This window comes from Mesoplodon mirus (genome assembly GCF_964341445.2).
Source record: "Mesoplodon mirus genome assembly, chromosome: 6".
NCBI lineage: Eukaryota > Metazoa > Chordata > Mammalia > Artiodactyla > Ziphiidae > Mesoplodon > Mesoplodon mirus.
Window position 1 is genome coordinate 101,542,262 of NC_138982.1, and position 25,812 is coordinate 101,568,073.

At 39.3% G+C, this 25,812-nt stretch overlaps 1 protein-coding gene across 2 annotated transcripts in view; it reads right to left on the minus strand.

Annotated features, from left to right (window-relative positions):
- The window catches only part of CRYBG3 (crystallin beta-gamma domain containing 3), a 120,921-nt gene that overhangs the window by 58,689 nt on the left and 36,420 nt on the right, over window positions 1-25,812 (minus strand). Inside the window, exons 4-8 of one of the 2 annotated variants that reach the window (XM_082625910.1) lie at window positions 9,904-16,099; window positions 8,144-8,188; window positions 7,786-7,901; window positions 6,306-6,453; window positions 1,096-1,232 (exon numbers count right to left, since the gene is read on the minus strand). In XM_082625910.1, coding sequence (XP_082482036.1) covers window positions 1,096-1,232; window positions 6,306-6,453; window positions 7,786-7,901; window positions 8,144-8,188; window positions 9,904-16,099 — 6,642 coding nt within the window. Of the gene's footprint in view, window positions 1-1,095; window positions 1,233-4,235; window positions 4,332-6,305; window positions 6,454-7,785; window positions 7,902-8,143; window positions 8,189-9,903; window positions 16,100-25,812 lie in introns of those variants that run through there. The other variant, XM_082625911.1, reaches the window with a different exon arrangement.

Here is a 25,812-nt window from a genome sequence, read left to right on the forward strand (position 1 = left end):
TTAACAAGTTGTTAAGTACTTACATTCAGATACTATCCTAAGTTTACTATATGATTTCCAAGCACCGGCATTGCTTTCCTTAGAATTTTCCAATATTTAAAAGGTGTGAAACCTTTAATTCAATTAGGATGTAACTGAAAAATAAAAACCATTCCACTATATTCCATTCTTTTTTAAACTAGGACAATAAGACGTAGGGATTCCACTAAGCATTTTATACCTTTGACCCACAGTTTTAGAATCAATATCAGTTCTTGGGCTGCCTCAGGAACAGTATTTGAAATAAGATTCCTAAAAGACCCATTTAGCAACCAGCTAAGCTTGATAATTACAGACATTTCTCAGGATCATGTCAATTACTGGGTCTGCCCAACAGTTCTAATCTACACTTGGGGGAGATGAAGAAAGATGACCAACAGTGACCCCCAAATTCGACACTAACCATCTCCAGAGCAGACGAAAATGCTGAAAGAGAGAAGGATCCATGTTGAACCAGACATCACAAACTTATGATTTAAGCCAATCTGGGACTGAATTAAGATTGAATTTAGATCCACAGTCCTGAAGATACCTTTGGAATCAGAAAGGCCTAGTATCAAATCTAATGCTTACCAACTGGTAGCCTGGGACAAGCCACTTAATTTCCTCATTTATGACATGACAGCAGCTCTACCTGTCTTCCAGGAATAGAGGAGTAATAAAAAGGTGCCATGTCCCTGGTCCTACGAAGGCCCTCAATAACTATCAGCACTGAGACACTCTACAAACAGCTCAGGCTCCAGAATTTTAGGCCAGGGACATGTATTTATTTCTCAGTCCCACAGTCTGGTGGATGAAAAGACAATGGATGCATCGATCAAGAACTACGTCTGAGAATCTGTATCTGCTCCTGTGAGTCATATATCAAAGACTTAATTGGATCTGAAAAAAGACAGAATCTGTTTTAATCCCTGCAAAAGTCTTCCTTGGGTATCCGGAAGTATAAACAGTAAAATTAACTAAAACTTCAGAAATGTGTATGTCACCAATTGAAACAAATAAAAAGTTAACTTTGGTAACCAGCAATCACTGTAATAAAGAGAAACAGATACGTACACTCCTGACTTCACAGTAAAAGACACAGATTTGGGGATATTCAGCTCTTCCAAATTGGGGACTGCGCACTGTAGGTAGATGGGACAACATGCTGGGTCAGACTGTGCGCAAAGTTCTATCTCTGGAATGCTGCAATCCTGAAAAAAAAGATTGGCTTTGAAATATCTAGAGACACACACTCCAGTATTCTCAACACCCTGGACATGCAGTTACAATTATTCTCATTGTTCAGTTGAATTTCTATCCAAAAACAGCCTAAAGGAAGTACTGTTTCTCCTTACCAGTCTGTTAAAATAAATTTCTCTAAGGAGTTACGTTGATAACATGAAAATTATAAATATTATTGATTGCAAAAGTATTACTCCAATTCTCTCTGCTTTGTTTTTAAAAGTCTTGCTCCATTAACCAAGGTTCAGATTTACCAAACTATCTGAGTGCCAAGAGTCTGTAAGCCTTCCTTCTTAGAAGCATAACAAAGCCATAGGGAGGAAGGGAGTTAAATAAAAGCTGATCTCATGGGGAACATAAAAAATAAATAACAGAGAGGCACTGTTCTCTCAGCATGTTATCCAATTTACATTGACAAAAGAAATAGGAATTAGAGGTGAGGGTAAAGGAAATGTTTTCCTACTTGTGGTATTTATTTTCTTTAGTACAAGTTGGTTTGAAGAAGAAAGGCATTATGAAATTTGAACCTATACTCCGTCACACATCCACAGTCACCATGTCCTGTCAAACTTTCCTTTAAAATTTCCACTGTCAAGGTTCTTCATCAAGGCCAAGACTTTGATTATGGGCCTAGACCACCAGTCGAGTAAGCTTACTCTTTATAGTAAGCTTACTCTTTATACAGCTGGGCTTGTGAGAACACCACTTCCCTCATCATACTCCTTGGCTCAAGACCCAAGCATTTCAAATTTATATTTCTGTTTTCCTTTCTATAATATGGCAACAACCCAGTGAGCTATACTAACCCCCCAAAACTCTTCAGTCATACTGGTATCCATTCTCATACTACCTCTGCTTCTGGCCTCTCTAAGCTTTGTAAATGTTTCCCTTATTGTAACTAAAGACAAAATTTTCTGTATCATTACTTACGAAAATCTTTTCTTAAATTTTATCGGAATATAGTTGATTTACAATCTTGTGTTAGTTTAAGGTGTATAGCATAGTGATTGTTATACATATATATATATATATATATATTCATTCTTTTTCAGATTCTTTTCCCATATAGGTTATTACAGAACACTGAGTGGAGTTCCTTTTGCTACACAGTAGGTCCCTGTTGGTTATCTATTTTATATACAGTAGTATGTATGATAATCCCAAGCTCCTAATTTATCATTCCCAGCCACGTTTCCCCTTTGCAAACCATAAGTTTGTTTTCGGTAGTCAAGTCCTAACTCAAAAAAGAGCTGGGACGAAGTGAGAGAGTGGCATGGACTTATATATACTACCAAATGTAAAACAGATAGCTAGTGGGAAGTAGCCGCATAGCACAGGGAGATGAGCTCGGTGCTTTGTGACCACCTAGAGGGGTGGGATAGGGAGGGTGGGAGGGAGACGCAAGAGGGAGGAGATATGGGGATGTATGTATGTGTATAGCTGATTCACTTTGCTATACTGCAGAAACTAACACACCATTGGAAAGCAATTATACTCCAATAAAGATGTTAAAAAAATAATTAAAAAATTAAAAAAAAAGAATGGGAGAGACCCCCCCAAAATTAATTAATTAAAAAAATACCTGATCATTTCTTAAAGAATCAAAACCACAATTATTTTTCTCTTCTCTAAAACTACAGATGTGCTTCTGTCTGAACACACAATCTATCTCAGTAATCATGAGTGTTTAATTACATAACTCAAGTTTCAGTAGCATAATTCTTATCTAAGACACTGTGAAATTCAAATGATTGTGCTTTAATGAAACAGGTAAATGCAATAACACTTAGAGGTGACATTTATTAGACTAAACAATTATATTTTTATTATAATCTGCTTTGCAATTTTAAAACTGCAATTTTCTGATTTTTTAATCTTTCTTCAAACTGAGTTCTCCTATTAATCATTATTAATCATTCTTATTAATATGTAAAAGCAAGCAAATTGATACATCTTGTTTTCAGAAAGTTAGTTCTAAAATGCAATATGGTAAAAAGGTATAACCTAAAATATCCTTTAAAGTATAAAAGGTGTATTTCCTTCTAAAGTTTCATTTAAAAAATAGCCAGAAATCTCCAGAAGTCACCTGTCAATCTTCAAGACTCTTTTGTTTGCTATTAAAAATAGAGCTCTAGTAACATTATTTAAAATGCTGCCATACTAATGTTCCCCCAGGGATCTGAGGTACAGTAACAGAATACATAACTAAGTGTCTCACACAAATAAGTTTCCTCTGCATTGTGTTATACAAACAATGTTTGGGTGGTGTATTTTAAAAGGGAAAAAGCTAAGAGGCATGAGTCTACCACAACACAGAAGGAAACAGATAATGGAAAAAGCATAATGATGGCTAAAAAATTGAAAATAAAAATAAGAATGCTTATGTTCTCAACTATCTTTACTAGAGGACAATTTTTTTTCTCTAGTTGACTGAAAAAGATTTCACTGATAAGTTCTATTTTCTCCATGGTGGCTATTCACAGAAGTAATGTCTTTTGCAAGATTTGTATAATTCTTGACAAAGGCAGTAAACACTAGCAACTGAAGGGCGCCTTATAGTAACCTAGCAACAATAAGCAGTTTACTCTTAGTAGAATTTATATGGCTTCCTCCCAGACTTTTCTAGTCATGATATACTTTATAATATCTTGGTGAAATCTACAAGCTTAGACTATTAAAACAACTAGTATGGAGACAAAGCTATAGGAGAGAAACAGGGTGGGAATGAATTACAAAAACAGTAAGAAAAACCTGCCTCCACCTTACATGAAATACCTTCAGTCCCTGATCTAACAACAGATCTCTCTCTTCTCAGCTCATTAATGAGGGCACAACCTAAGTAACTTCTGAAAGAAGGAAACGTCATTCTTTGAAAATAGATATTAAATGCATAATAAACAGAGTAATGTGCAATATTCCTTTTTTCTATTTGAGAAGAGAAAGCACTTGAGTCAAGACTCACTGCACTGCTACCCCACCTCCAGTTATTTCCACTGGAGGCAAAGATGACCCTTGAGCAGGATCTACAGCTGCTGATGACTGATGGTATCTTCTGTTACTTGCTCGATCTATTCACGGCAAAAGAAAGACATCATGAAAGTATTTTCTTTAAAGAACATTAAAAGTTTGACTACTCAGATTAGAGCCACTAAAAGATGATGAAACAAGATAAAGCTGGTGTAGGCCTAGGTGAATTTGGAATGGCTGCCAGGAAAATGAAGCTATCGATAGGCAGAATTTTGACAAGGTGGGAGAAAGGAAGCAGTTTGATGCCTGATTCTTGCTTTGTAAAATATTTAGAACAATGCTAATGCTTTTTCCATTCAATGCTCAATAGTTTTATTTTCCTTCCTCACTAAAACTTGCTAGCATGTCCAAGACAAGCGGGCACTAACACTGCAATTTAAAAAATGACTCCACAAACAAACAGTGGAAGAAGAAAAAAATGCAAGTATGACTTATTCTTCCTTATAATATATTCGAAGCAAATGGCGGAAGTGCAAATACCCATTTATATACCCAGGCTCAACAGATTGAATTTCTGTTTGATTTTATTGTTGTTTGATTCTGGGTGGAGGTTGCTGCTTACAATACTTTATTCATCTTTTTTTTCCCCCCACTAGGCCTAGCACAGTGCCTGACATTCACAAGGCAGGCACAAAACCACACATTATTTAAATCTTAGAAGATTCCACCTACAAACTAATGATCTGTTTCAAGGAATTTCTCGTGAGTTAGCTAATTATGTGAGCACTCAAATGCTGCTTGCTGAGCTGAACTGCTTGCGATTAAATTTTTCAATGAAAACGAAAACTGCCCTCTATGTTGTAGCCATCAATCTCCCTGAAGTACCAGCAAGCCACCAACATTCACCTCAGTATCTGACACATGTGGCTCTGCTAGGGACTCCCTCACATCTCCCGTGCTGCCTAACTCCTGTTCACTCGGTCAAGATGCCAATCAGGTACCACCTCCTCTGGGTGAGGTACCTCTTCTTCAAGCACTTGTAGGGCCCTGCATAGTACTTCTCACATCATATGGTCATGTGATTCAGCTGTCTCTGACCTAGACTCTCAGCAATCTGAAGTAAAAGACTGTACATCACTTGTATTTCTATTCCCAGTGCCTATCACAGTATTGGGTCCAAAAGAAGACACAAACATTTGTTAGACACAGGTTTGTTTAACAGTTTTGCAGACGGTATGAATTTATGCAGACACCTCTTTATGATAATATGAATTTTCCTGTATGCTCTCTTATTTTTCTGTATGCTATCTGCAACTATCAAGTGTTAAATAATGTGGATTCAAGTCATCATGATAGGGTCCACTCCAATTTAGACATTTTTAGCATATAAATGGAATCTCCATAATTTGAAAAATATATATGTCCACGACTGTCACAGGAGTAACTGCACTAAATCATGTACTACATTACTGCTGAAGGAACTCGTAAGAATACATGGGAGAATTCTGTCATTATCACTAACTCACCCCTCCTCTAAACCACCAAGGCACTTCCCACAAAATGTTTCATTATATGGCAAGATCTTCCTCATCTTAGTATTAAATAATATTTTCTAAACAGAAAATAAAAAAGCAACACTTTTTCGCTTCCTCTCCACATCCTTCCTTCTCTAATTTCTTCTAACACTCATCTCTCTTCCCCTTTCTCATAAACACCACACACACACACAGAGCTACAATGAGGAGTAGAAATCTACACTAGAAAAAGATATATTTGTAAATATCTTATCCTAAAGATGTCTGGATGGTATACCCCTACTACTATTAAAAATACATATATATATATTACAACATGTAACATTTTATGTGCCAGATTACATGTAATATTTTAAATTTTCATTCACTTAACACTTTATACATATCTGGTCAAAAAATTGTCAATATGATAATGAAGATTAATAAAATTAGCACAAATATTAGCAACCATTTCTAAGCATTGCTGGGCCAAAGTACAGCTTTACTACATGACAAACAAAATAAAATAAAAAATCGGGATAAAATCAACTGTTCCATTACCTTCAAGACACGTTTGATAGACCCCAATACAAAGTTTCTTTGTGGATGCTTTCTGTTCTGAAGGATCCAGTCACGATTTAACACCTTTTCCCCTTCTTCTAGTACACATTTCTGACCTTGGAAATGTGGTTTCTCATATAAAATCCAGCTGAACAAATATGAAAGCATGATCGGTTATAATTAATTTTCTAAGAAACGAGGCATAAAACAAATGATACTTATAATTCACAGACCATCTTCTCTACTTAAATTTTAATATCTGGGCTATTTTCCACTACTAGCACATAATCCTATTTTGAAACAATGATACATATGCTAATGTAAAGATAAGCAAAGAGTGAAGAATAAAAGTGCACAGAACTTGGAAGTAATACTTCCTGAACACAACACCACAGTTTATGCCCGTGCCTGTATTTATGTATACATACACTTTACAGATGCTGTATACACATTTACATTAAAAACAATAGCTTAACAATTCCAAATTCCACTTCTACCCTAATTTTCCTGTCATTGGACAATAGAGCACATGTGTCTCATTTTATAACATGAAGATACACTACACCACACTGTTTAACGTGACTACTGACCAGTGGGTAACGCAAACACTGGACAAAGAAACTCTGGCCCCCACATGTCCAGGGGACATGGTCCATACTAACAAATGAGGTTTTCCATCATTTTTACACCATACAAAGAATCTTTCACTTCTTGAGCAGATCAGTGATACAAATGACTTTTTAAAAATTTATTTTATTTATTTATTTTTGGCTGCGTTGGGTCTTTGTTGCTGTGCGTGGGCTTTCTCTAGTTACAGTGAGTGAGGGCTACTCTTCATTGCGGTGCACGGGCTTCTCATTGCGGTGGCTTCTCTTGTGGAGCACAGGCTCTAGGCGCACGGGCTTCAGTTGTTGTGGCACGCATGCTCAGTAGTTATGGCTCGCAGTCTCTGGAGCGCAGGCTCAGTAGTTGTGGTGCACGGGCTTAGTTGCTCCACGGCATGTGGGATCTTCCCGGACCAGGGCTCGAACCCATGTCCCCTGCACTGGCAGGCGGATTCTTAACCACTGTGCCACCATGGAAGCCCGATACAACTGACTTTAAGCATGTGGCCTTCACATTCTTTAGTGTCCCACAAATTTTGAACTCATTTTCAAAGCTACGCTTCATTCAATTGAAGCCTTCAGCTAAACTTGCCAAATCTATCCTGCTAATAATGCAGTTACAAAATGGTACTGATTATATATACTGTATATATTAGGACTTACTACTTACTGCGGGCTGTAAGTACTTAAAACAACCTATATTTTCTGTCACAGTAAATAAAGAGAACAATTACGTTATAAAATACAAATAACGTTTCAAACAGTTATTCTAGAGGAAAAGGAATGTGACCTTGATACAAAAAACATAAAGCATAAACAGCAAGAAAACACTTAATTTAGGGGGAAAATGCTATAAATTTTAAGAGATCTCTTACCAGCCCCTTACAACTTTTATCAGTACCCCATTCGGAAAGGACCAAGATGTAGCATCGGGAATATTACAGTAGATCTCTTGTTTATATGTACTTCCATGGAGATCATAGATAACCATCTGCAACACACAGTAAGCAGGCACAATAACTAATTTTAAGAATGCATTTAAAATTCCAAAATGTCCTAGAATGTAGAAAATAAAACATCCTAAATATATAAAAGTAAATATTACTTTAGATGCTAAATCCTTGAGTAAAACAATCATGTTCTAAGTCAGTTAAAAGTACTTACTTTAAACTCCCAAACGTAAAAGTAACCTTACTTCTTTTATTTTAGTCTACCTAAGAAACTTATGCTTACCTTCCCAGGTCTTGGGTTACACTTCAGAGTTTGTTTGTCAACATTCTGAAATAATAAAAGTGGAAGAAGTAAGCCTTAAGAAACATAAACAGAAAGATATACAGTTCACTTTCTTAGCGGTCACAGGTCCAATTTATCGCATATTTATTTAGTGAGCATCATTACAAGGTGCACCTCTAGGTACTATAAGGGATATAAAGGTAAATACAAAGGAAAATAAAGCTTTGTCTCTGCCCTCAAGAAGCTTATAGCTTAGAAAGGGGAAACAGATGATCACATTCCCATGTCTCTTCTAGGTGGGGGATTAAGTTCAACCCTCAGGTAAAATACAATCAAAATGCCAAGTTATGGAAGTCAAGAGAAATGGCACCAGCATGGAGGTGAGCTGATGGCAGAAGAAGGTTCCCAAGAGGCTTGTGTGAACAAGTGGTATGGAGCAGACCTTGAAAAACAGGACTTCAGTAAGTGAAAAAATGTGGCAGGTTGGTGTGGAGGTAGTAAAGAAAAAAATTCCAGGAAGAGACCATCTTGAGAAAAAGTGCAGACATCTTACAGGGCGTGGAACCAGTGCACAAAGAGACAATGCTGAGCAAACAAGACTTGGGGACCTCGTCATAGAGTGAAGAGGTTGCACTTGACTTAGTAGGAAATCAGGAACCATTAAAGAAACATTTCTTCAAATACCAAGCTTTCTTTTAAAAGGACCTTGCCTTGCAAGCTATTGGTTGGTATTCAAGTATTAGTACTTGCTACTAAGGGTATTCAAAGTACGGATAGAGTCCTTGGGAATCCTAGAGAAAGTTCCATGATCTTGGAATGTCAGAAAGGAATGCCCTGAGACTTCCCTGGTGGCGCAGTGGTTAAGAATCTGCCTGCCAATGCAGGGGACATGGGTTCAATCCCTGGTCTGGGAAGATCCCACATGCCACGGAGCAACTAAGCCTGTGCACCACAACTACTGAGCCTGCGCTCTAGAGCCTGTGAGCCACAACTACTGAGCCCACGTGCCTAGAGCCTGTGCTCCGCAACAAGAGAAGCCGCTGCAATGAGAAGCCCGTGCACCGAAACGAAGAGTAGCCCCCGCTCGCTGCAACTAGAGAAAGCCTGCACGCAGCAATGAAGACCCAATGCAGCCAAAAGTAAATAAATAAATATAAAAAAATAAAAGGAATGTCCCCTATTCAATGAATACTCTATAGTAAACACTTAAATATTTATAAGTTGAAGAAAAGTGTAATTGAATTTCAAGACATTTTCCAGCTATAATGTTTTCATCTCCTTTTCTCTGAATTAGTCTGTTCATTGCCCTATGTATGAACAAGACCAACTACAGTGAGAGACTGTTGTCAAGCAAAGACTTAAAATATTTTTAGTAGTTAAAATATTTTTAAGTATTGTGAAATATTTTCATGAGACACATAAGCTCAACAGCAAGTGACAATTTTTCTACATACAGTACCTTGAGAAACTCAGAATGCTGTCACTTAATTTAGTTTGAAAACTAAAAATTAGCAAAGAACTGGGATATAACTTGCTTCTCTCTTATGCCTTTTAAATTCTGATGAAGCAATTTTGTTTTCTCAAATATAACAGTCCAGCTAAAATTCATGAGTTATGATACACTTCAAAGAACAAAGTAACCTCTGGTATTTTTTAAAACAATCTTTTACAACCTCAAAACACTGATTTTCTTAATAAACTTTTAGATCATTTCATGACCCAAAGCACTACTTCACTAGTTAATAATCACAATAACTTACCTCTGTGTACGAGCTTAATCGGCCTGAGGTGTCTTGAGCACGGAAATATTTTGACACTGGCTCCCGAAAAATTCCACCAAATCTGGCTCCTTTTTCTGAGGAATGGATTTTGGAAGTCTGCAAATACTGATGATAAGCACTCTTTAAAGAAGAATGTAGTTTGGAAGTAAGGTCAGATTTTTGTAGAAATGAGGCGTTTTCTGGCCACAGACCAATTTGCCGATTAGAGGTATTAGGCTCATTTGACATCACATAAGAACTCTTAGAAACGCCAGTACTTTCCTGGTCATCATCAGGGCAAAATGCTGTAGAAGAATCTGGCAGCTTGAAGATAACATTTTCCCGCCTTCTAGCTCTCAGACTTCCTTTATGCAATGGCTCTTCCTCCTCTTCCTCCTCCTCCTCTTCCCCTCCCCTCCATCTGTCATCTTCATCCAAATTCATCTTTAAACGCTCCGATACTGACTGGAGAAGCGATAAAACAGAAGAGGACTGGTTTGCACTCTCTCTTGACTTCGTGGAGCCATGATGACCAGGTGAGATTTCGCTGGATAGAATGTCCTCCTGAGAGCTGTCATCCTCATAAATGGGAGACAAAGCTAAGGGATAAATCTTGTACCTTTTGGCCTCTACTGATAAGAACATCTCTGAACTATCATCATCGAATGTCTCACCTAATTTAGTTTCCTTTTCAAAATGATGGACGAGGTCAGTTCTACTCTCAGAACTTTCACGCGTGAAAACAGGCATGCTGTTGGTAGATGTGTCCGGAATCAGGAGGGACTGTGTTCTTACTTCTGCAGTAGCATACTTGTCCTCATCTTGAAGAGGCTCTTCATATAATATAGTAAAGGAAGAACTTTCTTGTTCATCCTGAGAAATGAAGGCTACGTTAGGCTCTTCCTTTTCATCTCCATAATCTAGATCTCTTATTTTCTTACGTACTGCAGTAACAGATATTCTTCTGTCTAGCTTTCCTATGGTAGCCTCAGGTTGAAAATCTGGCATTGCTAAGGCTGCGTAGCCTTCATAATCCTCACTTAGCGTAGGTGATTTATAACCCCTGAAAGAGGCGAGTCTAGTGTCAAACGCTATCAAGCATGCCTTCATTTCAGTAGGCTCCTCCTCCATTTCTCCACCACTCCCTTCAGCAACCTCTTGGAGTGCTTTTTCAGCTTCAAATATGGGAGGCGTGGCCTCTTCTTGTGTAACGGGCAATTCCAGATCTGTTCCACATGTTTTCTCAATGCTTACCACTGTGGACAACACTTTATGTTTCCTGACAGTCCCGTCAGAATTTTGGGGGGATGTTCTTTCCATTTCTATCTTAAAGGGCATGGACACAATCGTTCCAATTGTCTCTTTTGCATCTCTCTTATGTGCTTTTTCCATTTCTAAGGAAGCAGGTACTGCCTTCTTGTGTGCTTCTTTCACTTCTAACACAAAAGGAGGTACCATTTCAGTTTTCCTAATAACCCCTTTGGCATCCTTTTGGTAAGTGTTTTCCATGTCCATCATAGGTCTTTCAGTCTTTCCAGTGATCCCCTCACCATCTTTTTGGTAGATATTTACCACTTCTAATGTAATGGGCATCACCTCAGTTTTGTCCATCTTTCCTTCAGCATCTTTTGGGTAAATATTTTCCATTTCTAGTGTAGCAGGTATCATTTCAACCTTTTCGGCAGTGCCCTCAACATCTCTGTGGTAGAAATTGTCCATTTCTGACATAACCAAAGTCATCCCGGTCTTACCAACATCCCCTTCAGCGTGCTTTTGGTAAATATTTTCCATTTCTAATGAAACAGGTGTCACCTCAGTCTGTGCAATATCCCCTTCAGCATCCTTTTGGTAAACATCTTCCATTTCTAATGTAGCAGGTATCACTTCAGTCTTTCCAGTGATTCCCTCTGCATCTTTTTGGTAGACATTTTTCAATTCTGACATATCAGGTGTCATGTCAGTTTTGCCAATATCCCCTTCAGTATCCCTCATTTCATAAGCTTTTTCCATTCCTAAAATGGCAGGTAATCCCTCAGTTTTTTCAATATACCTCTCAGCATCCACTTGGTATGCTTCTCTCATTTTAAGAATTTCAGTTGCTGGCTCAGTTTTTGAGGTACGCAGTTCAGCATCCTCTTTATGTGCTCTTCCCACTTCTGACATAGGGGGGACTGCCTCATATTTCATAATATTCAATTCAGCATCCTTATTTGGTTTTCCCATTTCTACCATGGAAGGTATAAGCTCAATTCTTCCTATATTTACTTCAGTACCCTTCTTGTGTACTTTCCCTACTTCTGACACTGCAAGGGGTATGCTTTTATTACTATGTCCTGGCAAGCTTTTTTCAGATATACATAAAAGAGTATCAGACAAACTGCTTTTAGATGTCCCAGGTACATGGATGTCATCATTCACAAATGGAGGCCATGTGAAATTTAATACAAGAGTTCTTCTTTCCTCTGTCTCAGTTTTGTGATTATCAACACACTTTATGTCCATTTTTTCTTTACAGTCCTCGTTGAGAAACGAATGTGTTTTTGCCTTATCATCTAACCCTGTATGGGGCATGTCTTCAGCTAGTAAAATAGTATCTGACTCCTGCAAATTTATACTATCAGACTGTCCACCTCTATTTCCTGAAAAAGGGGATTTTTGGTAGAGAACAATTTCTCTTCCTTTAATTGACTCTGTGTCACTAACTAAGTTACTTACAGCAAAGAATCTACCTAATACTTTTTCACTAATTTCACATGTGCTTTGATTTACTGCCTGTTCTGACAACAAGAACTCTCTTACCATATCAAGCAGCTTAACACTACCACTGTTCAGAATTCTTGAAGTATTAGCCTGAAGTTCAGAATCCCGGGTATCCTGAGCATCATTTGCTAAGGTTTCTTGGGCTGAATAAATAATCTCATTGACTAATTCCCTGGCTTGATCTTCTAACAACCAAGATACATTCATTCTATCAGAATCAAAAAGGAGACTCTTCTCACCAACCATAGGTGAAGCACAAGCCTTTTCTTCCCCTTGGACTTGAGACATATTTTCCATGGCCTGCTCTTCCAAATGCCCTGTCAGCTGGATCCCTGTCAGTGTCACTTCTGATGGGTTTTTCTGAAGGATGTCTTCTTTTAGGGTACCTGGATTCATTATGCCGTCTACGGCTATATACTCCTGGCAGGTACCAACTGTGTGTCTGGATTTTAGCTCTTCCCTGACAGAATTAAAGATCTCACCAATCAATGTATCAGCCTTTTTACATGAACCACTTTCGAGGTCCAGAAGTTGCTCATGTGCTCTCCTCCTTGCTTCTATGTGCTCAGCAGATGCTTCAGAACACTGCTGGCTTGAGCTGTTAACTGACGCTGGGGCCCCAGCAACTGCTCTGGTCTCTGCTTCCATAGGACTGTCAAATTGGGCAGCAGTTGGGAAATCAACTGATACCATCCCAGTGTGATCCCCAAAACGGTCCTGAAGTGGGGTGACTTCTGCCCCTGTTGGGATAGATGTTTCAAATTCCAAATAAGAGCTATTAGGGTACAGCAGGTTAGTTGAGGAGGTACCTTCATGTGGGACATCTATGGTAACTTTTACAGAACTAAAATTATTTGGGGGATTCTGTGAACTTGTAACCATGCTAACTTCTTCAGAGTTACTGGAGGAAGAAGGCATGCCATTAATACCACCACTTAGGAGATGAGCACCCTCTTTCTTTCTGTGAGATGAGGCTCTCTTTTCTGATCTCGGCATAGAAGGATTAGTACGAAAATTTGAATCCTCAGATGCAAACGCATTTTTTTCCAAACTCATACCAGAACCCAGAAAAGGTGCATTTACTTTTGTGCTGTCAGTTTCTTGGAATTTGGCGGAAGTATTAGTTAAACTGAGTTCTGCCATTTCTGAAAAACCAGAAATCTTTTTGGTCCCACAAATAACTGAAGGTGGGTGAATCACAGAAGGGTTGGCTTCACAGTTCTGTGCCATTTGCCTAGTGACTTTTCCATCATGAACAGGAGGTGAAGTCCCAAGTGTATTACTTTGGAGAAGAGCAGGAGGATTACCTGAGGCTTCCACCTCTGCTTCCTGTGTACCTCGATATTTGGAGGCAGAAGGAGATACCTCAGTTTGGCAGTTCTCTTTAAGGCTGGCATCTGAATATTTCTCTTTAATCTCTTTATGACCCACTAACTGAAAACTTCTGTCCCGTTCAACTTCTAGGGAAGTCAATTCTGATAAAATAGGACTTGCTGGCACATCTGTAATTTCAAGTGGAGAAGAGATTTTATCCTGAGAAATGTCTCTGGGCTCTGTTTGGGGAACAGATATCTTGGAGAGACTTAGAGTTCTTCCTCTTCCAGAATGTGACCCAACAGGAACACTGTTCTGACCATCAACTTCAGATGTTGATAACATTTCTGCAAGGTTATCAGTTTTGGTTTCCAAGGAGAAAAAAGAACCAGACTTGCCTATAGTGCCCTTACTTGCTTTGGAGTTTGACAGCATTAACTCTGCTTTATCACGGTCCTGAGATGAAGGGGAACTGTGGTCCTTAGAGAGGCTTTCGGACTCAAAACTCAAGTCCACTGCAGTTAAGTGGGTGTCACTGGCTTCAAGACCTAGTGGAAACTGGCATTTTTCACTATCAGGAAGAACTTCCTTGGACTCAAGAATTGCAGATGCATGCTCAGGATGAAGGCAAGCAGGGAGACTCTTCCTGTCTGTGGCCTCAGCATGATTTGCCACATTTTCTTCTTGACACTTACTAGGCTGATGGGAAATACCAATGATGTTGACATCCCCAGTTTCAATGAGCACAGAAGGACCTTCATTCTTTAAAATAGGAACATCCAACCTGCTCAGCATGCCAACTCGGGAAACAAAGGTAGGAGATGAAGTATTGAAATCTGATTTTTTATGGTCAAGGTTAAGAGATGTCCTGGCGTCAGGTGATGCTTTGGCTTGCTGAGGACTCTCAGAGTCAAGAATAGATTCTGAAATGTGATTTCTATTCAGTTCAGGTGATATTTTATTTTCTAAGCATGCTACAACTGCTAATTCACTGGTGTGTTTTACAGAGGCAGCATCCTTTTGATTCATTCTAATAATGGGAGGCATTTTGCTATGTGGCCTAACAAGCTTTTTGGCTTCTGTTACCAACAACTTGTCAGTACCTTTGGGTAATGACTCGATTCTATCTTCTGGAGCTTCTACATGACTTGAAGTTGTGGGTTCACCAACTGAGGTGCTTTCTGTTTCTTGCTTGATTTCTGTAGGAGCCAAATTTTCCTGTGTGTCCAGGGCAGACAATCTGTCTTCTTCACTTACAAGTTCTGGGTCTGTTATAGGATGTCTCCGGAGAGCAATGTTGCTGGTGTGATTGGCAGCGTGCTTTGACGAGTTACCTTTGGTGTGCTTGTCAGAACGCTTACTCTCTGGCCACTGCAGAGCTTCACGCCTAGTTGATTTATTTGGACTTGGCAAATCTGTATTTCCATGTTTGGTAGTGTCACTCCCATCAGATTTACTACCAGAGAAGTGGGAAACAGCAGGGTTCTCAGGCTCAGCACACTCCTCTCTTTGCACCAGTGTCCCATCACTCATCATCGAGCTGCTTTCTATTACCGTAGTTTCTGGTGTTGCCGTCCTCTGCAAGTCTGGACTGCAAGGAATTTTGCTGTTACTTTCTGTAAACAGTGCTGAACATACCAAATTTCTGTCAGTCTGAGAAAATGGTATACAACTTAAATGGTGCTGTGAGTCAAATTCTCCATCAGTGGAGCTAGAGTTAGTCTCAGAACGGGATGACCGACTTCTCTCAGGTCCCCCAGGATCGTTTTTATTTAAAACATCCCTAGAAGAAGCAGTGCTAGACAGTTCTCGGTTGTTTGTTGAATGGCTTTCTGAGTTGATATTTATTTTATTATAATCAGAGTCTTCTATCAGGCCTTTAAGCACTTGTCTTTTCACAGAAACGTCTGTGCTAGCTGATGACAGTGACGCCATCCCAGCCTCTATCTCACTTCCAGGGCCAATATGTGTGCTCGTACTAGAGTCGGAACTTTCATTTTCTCTGTCTAAGACATTCAAGGTTTCCAGCGCCGTCTGCTGCTTCAAATACTTCCTAATTTGTCTGGGGCCTCGGTATGTTGCATGTGTTACTAAAGGCCTCTCTGGTTTACCATCCATTTGTCTGCAAAAAGAAATAGCACGAGAGTATCAGGAAATATAATTAGTAACACTTAACAGTAATTCCAGAAATCATGGTGAAGTATATCTTTCAAACACTCCTATTCTTCATATGTCCAAACTTGGGAAGGAAATCCTAGAATATTTTAGTTCAACCTATCTTTATTAACCATAATACAGACGTGACCAGCAGCACATGAATGTCAACCAGCATGAATGTCTGAGCTCCTCAGAACTGTCCCTCTCACCCAATTACGTCTGTCTCTCTCACGGTGGCTGATGGAGAGGACATGGGCTGACAAGCCTGAGGCTTGAGTTCTAGCTCTGATCTCCAAGGAGTTTTTGACTAGAAGGAACCACATTGCCTTTGTGCCTCATACTGGTACCTCATGGCTAATCACTGATTTCTCCATCATATCAGAGCATCATAGCGAGTTTCTCTTCCTTTATTTAGATGTGAATTTGGAACAGCAACTTTTGCACAGAGTTAGAGAAGTTGTAAAGAAAACATCTGGCAAGATGTCTAGCCTGCAGTAAGCACTCAATATATATTTAAGTCAATAAATGAAAGAATTGCCTTAAAAATCCTCTCTCCTGTTAAGTTCTTCAATTAGCAGAGTAAGTATTAAACTGGCTGGGTGAATGCAGAAATCAAAAAAGATTTCTAGCACATGTTCCCTACTTTTTCTCAACCCTAGCATAAAGTTCCTGATGTCCTCAGCATCTAACTTCTTTTGGAGAATCTACCCCTGGGAGTTCTGATGCTATGCTATGCTATGCTATACTGCCTTACAGCCCTTAACACACACCTTTCTCTCCTCTTCAATTCCAGCCCCAGACAGAAACTTCTGTCCTCTAAGATGAGTCTTGGGAACTGAGTTCCCAAGTTAACCCCAATGCAAATCTACCCCAGGACACCGTTACTGCTAGAATGGGCAGTTAGCCTCTGATCTATGGGGACAAAGCGCCCTGAGCACATCACTTGCCATATTAGATTATATATTAGATTATATATTAGATTATAAAGATCTATGCACTGATTTATTTCCCCACTAACCTAGTGCCTATTTGAAGGCAGGCACTACATCTTCATCATTTTCATATTTTTAAGTGCCCTACATAAGATTTGGCAAATGATGTATGTTTAATAACTTTGTGTGAATTAATGAATGGCTAAGTAAAGCAATGATACTAAATGCTAAGTAATTTGTTTCTGACTGTCTTAATCCTTATAGATGATACAAAAGTGTTTTCAATTCTGCTCTCTAGTTACATTTTAGGGTCCCAGCTACAAAAATGAATGGTAGAAAAACTTGATGTATGCTCTTTTTCAGGTTAAACATATAATTAACAAAACATTATAGAACCCATATGAATAACTAAGAAATCCAGTTATCAGTATTCCAGTATCTAAAATAGAGGTATTTTCTCCCCAACTTTATTTTTTAAATTTTTAAATAAATTTATTTATTATTTTTTTTATTTCTGGCTGCGTTGGGTCTTCATTGTTGTGCACGGGCTTTCTCTAGTTGCGGAGAGCAGGGGCTACTCTTCGTTGCAGTGTGTGGGCTTCTCATTGCGGTGGCTTCCCTTGTTGTGGAGCATGGGCTCTAGGCACGTGGGCTTCAGTAGTTGTGGCTTGAGGGCTCTAGAGCACAGGCTCAGTAGTTGTAGCATTCGGGCTTAGTTGCTCCACAGCATGTGGGATCTTCCCAGACCAGGCCTCGAACCCGTGTCCCCTGCATTGGCAGGCAGATTCTTAACCACTGCTCCACCAGGGAAGCCCTCTCCCTAACTTTAAAGCAACACCATGAAGAATGCTAGGTTTGTCCACATGATAAAACACAACGTAAACCTCTGACATGTAAAATCTCAATTAACTGTGCCCCTTAACATAGTTCTTGAATTTTAGCTGAAATAGTTTATTTCAATCTATATAATTGCTGGCCTCTAAAATCTTACCACACCACTATTGTAAAAGTTTGTATTAGTTACATTCATCTTACTGTCTATTTTAAAACAGCTACAGGAGATGTATAGAGAACAGCTTTGCCTTGGAGAAGTGATTTTAGCTGCTACACAAATTTCAGGCTAGATCAAACACAGTTATGAAACAAAGTTAAAAGTTGGATAAGGGAACCTATCTAAGAAAACATACAAGAAGAAAAAATACATATAGGTAAATTAATGTTATTGGTAAAATCCTATATCAAAATGCATAAATTATTCAGAAAATACAAGAGCCTTTCAGAACAATACATGAAGATCCAGAAGTATGAAGAGATGACAAGAAGTTTTATTGTTTGATTTTTTTCAAAGCTTTTAAATTTTATACTTAAAACCTACTTTCAAGGCTGCAAATTTTTTTTCCCTAAAAGATCACCAAAATGCTCGACTTCCGGGTAAGATGGCGGAAGAGTAAGACGCGGAGATCACCTTCCTCCCCACGGATACACCAGAAATACAGCTACACGTGGAACAACTCCTACAGAACACCTACTGAACGCTGGCAGAAGACCCCAGACATCCCAAAAGGCAAGAAACTCCCCACATACCTGGGTAGGGCAAAGCGGAGAGATCCGCACACAGAGGATCGGTGCCGAGCGGCACTCACCAGCCCGAGAGGCTTGTCTGCTCGCCCGCCGGGGCGGGCAGCGCTGGAAGCTGAGGCTCGGGCTTCGGTCAGAGCGCAGAGAGAGGACTGGGGCTGGCGGCGAGAACTCAGCCTGAAGGGGGCTAATGTGCCACAGCTAGCCGGGAGGGAGTCCGGGAAAACTCTGGAGCTGCCGAAGAGGCAAGAGACTTTTTCTTCCCTCTTGGTTTCCTGGTGCGCGAGGAGAGGGGATTAAGAGCGCTGCTTAAAGGGGCTCCACGGACGGGCGCGAGTCGCGACTGAAAGCGCGGAGCCCAGTGACAGGCGTGGGACGCTGGGGCTGCTGCTGCCGCCGCCAAGAAGCCTGTGTGCGAGCGCAGGTCACTGCCCACACCGCCCTTCCGGGAGCCTGTGCAGCCCGCCACTGCCGGGGTCCCGGGATCCAGGGGCGGCTTCCCTGGGAGAACGCACAGCGCACCTCGGGCTGGTGCAACGTCACGCCGACCTCTGCCGCTGCAGGCTCGCCCCGCACTCCGTGCCCCTCCCTCCCTCCCGGCCTGAGTGAGCCAGAGTCCCCGAAGAGGCTGCTCCTTTAACCCTGTCCTATCTGAGCGAAGAACAGACGCCCTCCGGCGACCTACACGCAGAGGCGGGGCCAAATCCAAAGCTGAGACCCAGGAGCTGTGAGAACAAAGAAGAGAAAGGGAAACCTCTCCCAGCAGCCTCAGAAGCAGCGGATTAAAGCTCCACAATCAACTTGATGTACCCTGCATCTGTGGAATACATGAATAGACAACACATCATCCCAAATTGAGGAGCCCGGAGTCAGTGCTGTGCCTCTGAGGTGGGAGAGCCAACTTCAGGACACTGGTCCACAAGAGACCTCCCAGCTCCACATAATATCAAACGGCGAAAATCTTCCAGAGATCTCCATCTCAACACCAGCACCCAGCTTCACTCAACGACCAGCAGGCTACAGTGCTGGACACCCTAAGCCAAACAACTAGCAAGACAGGAACACAACGCCACCCATTAGCAGAGAGGTGGCCTAAAATCATAAAAAGTCCACAGACACCCCAAAACACACCACCAGACGTGGACCTGCCCACCAGAAAGACAAGATCCAGCCTCATCCACCAGAACACAGGCACTAGTCCCCTCCACCAGGAAGCCTACACAACCCACTAAACCAACCTTAGCCACTGGGGACAGACACCAAAAACAACAGGAACTACGAACCTGCAGCCTGCAAAAAGGAGACCCCAAACACAGTAACATAAGCAAAATGAGAAGACAGAAAAACACACAGCAGGAGAAGGAGCAAGATAAAAACCCACCAGACCTAACAAATGAAGAGGTAATAGGCACTCTACCTGAAAAAGAATTCAGAATAATGATGGTAAAGATGATCCAAGATTCTATTTCCCAGATACAAAATCTTGGAAATAGAATAGACAAAATGCAAGAAACAGTTAACAAGGACCTAGAAGAACTAAAGATGAATCAAGCATCGATTAAAAACACAATACATGAAATAAAAAATACTCTAGATGGGATCAATAGCAGAATAACTGAGGCAGAAGAACGGATAAGTGAGGTGGAAGATAAAATAGTGGAAATAACTGCTGCAGAGCAAAATAAAGAAAAAAGAATGAAAAGAACAGAGGACAGTCTCAGAGACCTCTGGGACAACATTAAACGCACCAACATTCGAATTATAGGGGTTCCAGAAGAAGAAGAGAAAAAGAAAGGGACTGAGAAAATATTTGAAGAGATTATAGTTGAAAACTTCCCTAATATGGGAAAGGAAATAGTTAATCAAGTCCAGGAGGCACAGAGAGTCCCATACAGAATAAATCCAAGGAGAAATATGCCAAGACACATATTAATCAAACTGTCAAAAATTAAACACAAAGAAATCATATTAAAAGCAGCAAGGCAAAAACAACAAATAACACACAAGGGAATCCCCATCAGGATAACAGCTGATCTCTCAGCAGAAACTCTACAAGCCAGAAGGGAGTGGCAGGACATACTTAAAGTGATGAAGGAGAAAAACCTGCAACCAAGATTACTCTACCCAGCAAGGATCTCATTCAGATTTGATGGAGAAATTAAAACGTTTACAGACAAGCAAAAGCTGAGAGAGTTCAGCACCACCAAACCAGCTTTACAACAAATGCTAAAGGAACTTCTCTAGGCAAGAAACACAACAGAAGTAAAAGACCTACAATAATGAACCCAAAACAATTAAGAAAATGGGAATAGGAACATACATATCGATAATTACCTTAAACGTAAATGGACTAAATGCTCCCACCAAAAGACACAGAGTGGCTGAATGGATACAAAAACAAGACCCATCTATATGCTGTCTACAAGAGACCCACTTCAGACCTAGAGACACATACAGACTGAAAGTAAGGGGATGGAAAAAGATATTCCATGCAAATGGAAACCAAAAGAAAGCTGGAGTAGCAATTCTCATATCAGACAAAATAGACTTTAAAATAAGGACTACTAGAAGAGACAAAGAAGGACACTACATAATGATCAAGGGATCGATCCAAGAAGAAGATATAACAATTGTAAATATTTATGCACCCAACATAGGAGCACCTCAATACATCAGGCAAATACTAACAGCCATAAAAGGAGAAATCGACAGTAACACACTCATAGTAGGGGACTTTAACACCCCACTTTCACCAATGGACAGATCATCCAAAATGAAAATAAATAAGGAAACACAAGCTTTAAATGATACATTAAACAAGATGGACTTAATTGATATTTATAGGACATTCCATCCAAAAACAACAGAATACACATTTTTCTCAAGTGCTCATGGAACATTCTCCAGGATAGATCATATCTTGGGTCACAAATCAAGCCTTGGTAAATTTAAGAAAATTGAAATTGTATCAAGTATCTTTTCCGACCACAATGCTATGAGACTAGATATCAATTACAGGAAAAGAGCTGTAAAAAATACAAATACATGGAGGCTAAACAATACACTACTTAATAACGAAGTGATCACTGAAGAAATCAAAGAGGAAATTAAAAAATACCTAGAAACAAATGACAATGGAGACACGACGACCCAAAACCTATGGGATGCAGCAAAAGCAGTTCTAAGAGGGAAGTTTATAGCAATACAATCCCACCTTAAGAAACAGGAAACATCTCGAATAAACAACCTAACCTTGCACCTAAAGCAATTAGAGAAAGAAGAACAAAAACATCCCAAAGTTAGCAGAAGGAAAGAAATCATAAAAATCAGATCAGAAATAAATGAAAAAGAAATGAAGGAAACGATAGCAAAGATCAATAAAACTAAAAGCTGGTTCTTTGAGAAGATAAACAAAATTGATAAACCATTAGCCAGACTCATCAAGAAAAAAAGGGAGAAGACTCAAATCAATAGAATTAGAAATGAAAAAGGAGAAGTAACAACTGACACTACAGAAATACAAAAGATCATGAGAGATTACTATAAGCAACTCTATGCCAATAAAATGGACAACCTGGAAGAAATGGACAAATTCTTAGAAATGCACAACCTGCCAAGACTGAATCAGGAAGAAATAGAAAATATGAACAGACCAATCACAAGCACTGAAATTGAAACTGTGATAAAAAATCTTCCAACAAACAAAAGCCCAGGACCAGATGGCTTCACAGGCGAATTCTATCAATCATTTAGAGAAGAGCTAACACCTATCCTTCTGAAACTCTTCCAAAATATAGCAGAGGGAGGAACACTCCCAAACTCATTCTACGAGGCCACCATCACCTTGATACCAAAACCAGGCAAGGATGTCACAAAGAAAGAAAACTACAGGCCAATATCACTGATGAACATAGATGCAAAAATCCTCAACAAAATACTAGCAAACAGAATCCAACAGCACATTAAAAGGATCATACACCATGATCAAGTGGGGTTTATTCCAGGAATGCAAGGATTCTTCAATATACGCAAATCAATCAACGTGATACACCATATTAACAAACTGAAGGAGAAAAACCATATGATCATCTCAATAGATGCAGAGAAAGCTTTCGACAAAATTCAACACCCATTTATGATAAAAACCCTGCAGAAAGTAGGCATAGAGGGAACTTTCCTCAACATAATAAAGGCCATATATGACAAACCCACAGCCAGCATCGTCCTCAATGGTGAAAAACTGAAACCATTTCCACTAAGATCAGGAACAAGACAAGGTTGCCCACTCTCACCACTCTTATTCAACCTAGTTTTGGAAGTTTTAGCCACAGCAATCAGAGAAGAAAAGGAAATAAAAGGAATCCAAATTGGAAAAGAAGAAGTAAAGCTGTCACTGTTTGCAGATGACATGATACTATACATAGAGAATCCTAAAGATGCTACCAGAAAACTACTAGAGTTAATCAATGACTTTGGTAAAGTTGCAGGATACAAAATTAATGCACAGAAATCTCTGGCATTCCTATATACTGATGATGAAAAATCTGAAAGTGAAATCAAGGAAACACTCCCATTTACCATTGCAACAAAAAGAATAAAATATCTAGGAATAAACCTACCTAAGGAGACAAAAGACCTGTATGCAGAAAATTATAAGACACTGATGAAAGAAATTAAAGATGATACAAATAGATGGAGAGATGTACCATGTTCTTGGATTGGAAGAATCAACATTGTGAAAATGACTCTACTACCCAAAGCAATCTACAGATTCAATGCAATCCCTATCAAACTACCACTGGCATTTTTCACAGAACTAGAACAAAAAATTTCACAATTTGTATGGAAACACAAAAGACCCCGAATAGCCAAAACAATCTTGAGAACGAAAAATGGAGCTGGAGGAATCAGGCTCCCTGACTTCAGACTATACTACAAAGCTACAGTAATCAAGACAGTATGGTACTGGCACAAAAACAGAAAGATAGATCAATGGAACAGGATAGAAAGCCCAGAGTTAAACCCACGGACATATGGTCACCTTATCTTTGATAAAGGAGGCAGGAATGTACAGTGGAGAAAGGACAGTCTCTTCAATAAGTGGTGCTGGGAAAACTGGACAGGGACATGTAAAAGTATGAGATTAGATCATTCCCTAACACCATACACAAAAATAAGCTCAAAATGGATTAAAGACCTAAATGTAAGGCCAGACACTATCAAACTCTTAGAGGAAAACATAGGCAGAACACTCTATGACATAAATCACAGCAAGATCCTTTTTGACCCACCTCCTAGAGAAATGGAAATAAAGACAAAAATAAACACATGGGACCTAATGAAACTTAAAAGCTTTTGCACAGCAAAGGAAACCATAAACAAGACCAAAAGACAACCCTCAGAATGGGAGAAAATATTTGCAAATGAAGCAACTGACAAAGGATTAATCTCCAAAATTTATAAGCAGCTCATGCAGCTCAATAACAAAAAAACAAACAACCCAATCCAAAAATGGGCAGAAGACCTAAATAGACATTTCTCCACAGAAGATATACAGACTGCCAACAAACACATGAAAGGATGCTCAACATCTTTACTCATTAGAGAAATGCAAATCAAAACTACAATGAGATATCATCTCACACCAGTCAGAATGGCCATCATCAAAAAATCTAGAAACAATAAATGCTGGAGAGGGTGTGGAAAAAAGGGAACACTCTTGCACTGCTGGTGGGAATGTGAATTGGTACAGCCGCTATGGAGAACGGTATGGAGGTTCCTTAAAAAACTACAAATAGAACTACCATATGACCCAGCAATCCCACTACTGGGCATATACCCTGAGAAAACCATAATTCAAAAAGAGACATGTACCAAAATGTTCATAGCAGCCCTATTTACAATAGCCCGGAGATGGAAACAACCTAAGTGTCCATCATCGGATGAATGGATAAAGAAGATGTGGCACATATATACAATGGAATATTACTCAGCCATAAAAAGAAATGAAATTGAGCTATTTGTAATGAGGTGGATGGACCTAGAGTCTGTCATACAGAGTGAAGTAAGTCAGAAAGAGAAAGACAAATACTGTATGCTAACACATATATATGGAATTTAAGAAAAAAAAAATGTCATGAAGAACATAGGGGTAAGACAGGAATAAAGACACAGACCTACTAGAGAATGGACTTGAGGATATGGGGAGGGGGAAGGGTAAGCTGTGACAAAGTGAAAGAGCGGCATGGACATATATACACTACCAAACGTGAGGTAGATAGCTAGTGGGAAGCAGCCGTATAGCACAGGGAGATCAGCTCGGTACTTTGTGACCGCCTGGAGGGGTGGGATAGGGAGGGTGGGAGGGAGACGCAAAAGGGAGGGGATATGGAAACATATGTATATGTATAACTGATTAAATTTGTTATAAAGCAAAAAAATTAAATAAAATAAAATTTAGAAAAAAAAAATCTTAATAAGCAGTCTTTCAGACATAAAATTCATTTTCTCTCTCTGGTATAACTGCCAGCCACTTTTGATAGAAATGGCATGACAGACAATAACATAAAAATTTTAATTGTAAATATAAAGTTGTATCTCTTATCTTCTGTTTATCCTTAATCAATGGCACGTTCATGTCATTTTTGTCAATGGCTTAATCTACTTATAACCATTTCAAATTATGTTTATTAATGTGTTAGGAAGCCTGTATGTGAAAGTCTTCTGTGATTCATTTTCTAAAAGACAGAGCCTATTCTCTGAGTGAAAAAGAAGTTGATTGGTAAATGTTCCTGAGGATTCCACTGATAAATTTCACCATCAGTCACGGAAGATAATTCAGTATTTATATACTTCCATACCATTCTTATTCATCTATAAAGAATAATGAATAATATTCTTCTATAAATAACAGTACTTTATGAGAAATATTAAAGATAATTGAAGTAACTCCGACTAGATTTTATGGTTATTTGAAGCTAAAGTTAAGTACAATTTTGAGAAAGTTATTTTATAGCACTGCTTTTTTCATATGATAATCTTTTGTGCTACTTTTGGTCCCCATTTCTCTTTAATTTTCTGTGCCAATGACTTTTTTTAAATAAAGTGTATGCATACCTCAAAAAAAAAAAAAAAAAAAAAAAAAAAAGATCACCAAAATGTACATGAT